This window comes from Parasteatoda tepidariorum, chromosome 5, assembly GCF_043381705.1.
Source record: "Parasteatoda tepidariorum isolate YZ-2023 chromosome 5, CAS_Ptep_4.0, whole genome shotgun sequence".
NCBI classification, from domain to species: Eukaryota; Metazoa; Arthropoda; class Arachnida; order Araneae; family Theridiidae; genus Parasteatoda; species Parasteatoda tepidariorum.
The window spans coordinates 22322705-22326487 of NC_092208.1; the positions used below are offsets into that span (position 1 = coordinate 22322705).

The following is a 3783-nucleotide window of genomic DNA, read 5'->3' on the forward strand; positions in this document are numbered from 1 at the left end:
TGTACAAGTTAAATAACCATGGTAGCTTTCTTCTCACCCATTATGAAGTTGTATCAATTTTTCAACATATATTATACGATTTTAAAATTTTTCCCTTTGTCCGAGGGAACGAAGAGGGTTTAATGTGTAAGCTTCTTTCAGGATTTTAAAAGATATCTCTCTTGCTGTCAATGAATTGATTTTCAATTCTACTTGTTTTAGTAGTCTGATGTTTTGTTGTAAATGTTGAATTCACAAAGTAAAAAGTGTTACTACCCTAACTACTAGTCACTTTCTCTTGTACTTTTTAAGTACATTTGTTATGGCATGATGGAATGCTTTGCTGTTCTAAGCTTCAAATATAAAAATTGAACGTATGAGACTTTTACTCACCATCATGTTTTTTGTACGAATTTTGATGTCCATTTCGTAATTTTTCTGATTTAGAATTAAAAATATCGTCTCCTGCGGCGATGGAAGATGGTGGTGGAATTTCTAGAATACAAAAAGTAAAAGAAATTGCGTTATTTATTTAAAAAAAAAACTCTATTGAAAGACGTTCACACAAATTCATGTCGATTTAGCAATACGATTTACCCTCTAGAAAAATATGATTGCTTTTCAACATTTTTTGAGTCCAGTCAAGAAAAATTATGGAATAAATTATCAGAAGTGTCTCTAATTGTGAATGCCAGAGTTAGGTACTATATGCACTGGTGTAAGAAATTAAGAGAATTTGCAGACTTGGTCGATTATCTCTACAACTACTGGACCGATTTTAATGAAATTTGATATACATTGATACAATAAAAAACAAATGCGTGCATGTGCATATATTCATACAATGCAAAATAAATAATTATTCAATAATTGTAATGCATACGCATGATCGTGGATAACACTCGTTGGAATTGGAAGGCATGAAATTGCACAGGACAATTCAGGCCAATTGCCAGAGGAAAAGATAAACTGTCTTATTTCAAGTCTGATATCACGTTGCAAAGTCTGTATATCTGTAAGAAGGGATCATAACCCCTAATAACCCATTTTTACCATATTAATCGAGTTTTACGCAAGATCATGCTTGTGTATAACAATTGCTGAATGATTATTTGTTTTGTATTGTATCAATGCTTGTACATATCAAATTTCATTAAAATCTGTCCCGTAGTTCTAAAGATAATCGACCAGGGCAGCAAATTCTCTTTACACCAGTGTAGAAGCTTTTAATGAAATAAACAAATTAGCTTCGTGTAAAGGTTTAAATAAATAACAATTGGCTAACAAATATATTTTTAAAACGTAATCAATACAAAAAAATCTAAAATTAGGTAAATTGTACGAGCATTAAACAATAGTTTGAACTACAAAACTATTAAAATTATTTGCTGTTAATAAAAATCTTGGTTTATTAATGATATAATAAGCTGCGCAACATGAAAAATTGACTTCTGATGAAAGTATGCGTCTTTTGCATATTTTTGACTGAATATATGGAAACTTTAATTATTATTTTTTATCCATCACAACTTTTCTAAGAAATCCAATTCTTGTCGATTTTAATGACGTCTACCTTCCCAAACCTTTGAGGCTCTAGATGCATTAGGAATCGAGATATTCGAGAATATGCCAGGAGTTTATCAAATTTTCTTCTACGAATACGGTGCATGTTTTACCATTTGAGTATATATACATTAATATATGAATTCGGTTTGGTAGATATAAATTTATTTAGTATATATATATATATATATATATGTATGCATGTGTGTGTGTCTGTCTGTCTCTGTGTGTGTATGCATGTTTTTTTTAACAGTGAAAGTATTGGCTTTTTTCAAAGATGGACCTTCTTAATTTTTTTAGACTTAAACAAAAAAGGAAATGGTTAACATGCATATTAGTATAAATAATTTTATGTTACGAATTAGCATCTTTATAAATGAGAATTTACTGAAATTATTTAAGATTTAATCTCTCATGATGATCAGATAATAATAATGTTAGGTTTATTACAAAAACAGAGAATCCAATATTTTTCATTAGAAATAAAGATTTGAAAACAGTGAAAGACTGTGTTAGTAAAGAAAAAAATCTTTAAATATAGAATAGACAGAACATTAATTCATAAAGTTATGAGCTGTGGTCTCAGGCATACTCATAATCTCAAGTGAAAGATTGACAAAGTGACTTAATATTCCAGAGACACAGTAGCAAAATTTGCTTCATCCCTAGAGGTGGCATCATACCTGCCAAGTAAAAATACAGCAATGGCACCCATGTACCAGGCTAGATCAGATGCTTTGCCTCCAATGCCATCAACTCTGGAAGAAATTATTCTAATAGATGACTGGAGAGAAAGAAAAAGTGGGGAAGACTTCCTTTTAATTGATGAAATATATGGAGAAAACAGCAGAATACTGGTATGTATAATTTTCTTTGCACGAGACAAACCTCATATTATTTATATTTATTCTCTATTTCACAGCTCTGTTAAGTAATCTTATTGTTCTTATAAAATATACTTGAAATTTCATAAACTTTTAACAATATTCTTAAAGAAATGGAGATGTAATAGAATAATTCAATGAGTTATTTGTACATCTTTTTGTTTCACAAAATATATTTTTAATTTTCATAAAAAGATTAAGTATCTTTTAAATTGTTTCATTTTACATATTTAAATAATTGCATTTCTAATTGCCCCACCGTTTAAAATGGAGTTTACAAAGAAAAAAACATTTTTGCTTGTGAATGTATATTTCCTGTTTGCTTATGTTAGAGAAATATAGCTATACCTCCTCTGTTTGTTCAATAGTGATTAATTGTAGAAAAAGCGAATTTCAGTTTTTCTTTTTTATATGAATAAGATATGACACATTAATTGATATCAGAGTATACAGCATGTGTGTCTGTCCTGGCCATAACTTTAATTAAAGGTTTGCTGTTAGCACATCCATTGGGTCAATCCAATTCATCATCACTAGATGTTGATACCATGGACCATGGTGCATCTCATCATAGCCGTATAACATCTCTGTTTTGTATTTGCATAATATCTAACTCCTTAATTCATATAAAACAAGTGATAATTAGTGTAACCCAAATGCAATTTTTCATAAATTAATATCTTTTTTATTTGCCAAATCAATATTAAAAACTGTTGCAGAATTTGACTTTAAAAAAAAATGAGTAATACAAAACTTTGTCACCTTTAGAAAAGTTTATTTTTCTGTTATTTTCTTTCAAATGAATCTTTCAAATATTATTTTTAAAAAAAAATAATTATTTTAGAGAACAATTTTTCATGAAAAGAAAAAGCAAGTGATACTTTAAATGAAAGTAAAAATTAAAGTTAAACAATATAATTTATTAAATGAACATTATAGGTTGATAAGTGTTTTCTGAATACCTATTGAAAGGTAAGAATACCATTTAAAAATTTCTTATCAATACTATGGAAATATTAATGAGATTAAATTTAAAAATATATGCTATATTAAATATGCAAATACAAACAATTTAAAAAAATAGTTTTTAAAAGATAGTAATTAATATATTTAGCTTTTCAAAAAATTGCTCTGATGTTAGGTGCATAGGGCAATATATAATTTAGGACCTCTCTTGGTTTAATATAAACTTTGATCACAAACTTAGTAAACCTTTACAATTTTAGCTGGAAAAAAATAAACAAATGGAAGTACCAATTGTTTAAAAAAAAATTTCACATTAAGAGTATATAGGTTACCGATCCATATCGAAGCATTTACTTTTTTAATTTTTTAGCCACAAATAACAAAATTATAC

At 28.0% G+C, this 3783-nt stretch overlaps 1 protein-coding gene across 1 annotated transcript in view; it reads right to left on the reverse strand.

Annotated features, from left to right (window-relative positions):
- Positions 1-3359: 3359 nt before the first annotated feature.
- LOC139425621 (neurotrimin-like) overlaps positions 3360-3783 on the reverse strand; it is a 54442-nt gene continuing 54018 nt past the window's right edge. The window contains exon 6 of the mRNA XM_071181012.1: positions 3360-3388. Coding sequence (XP_071037113.1) covers positions 3360-3388 — 29 coding nt within the window. The remainder of the gene's footprint in view (positions 3389-3783) is intronic.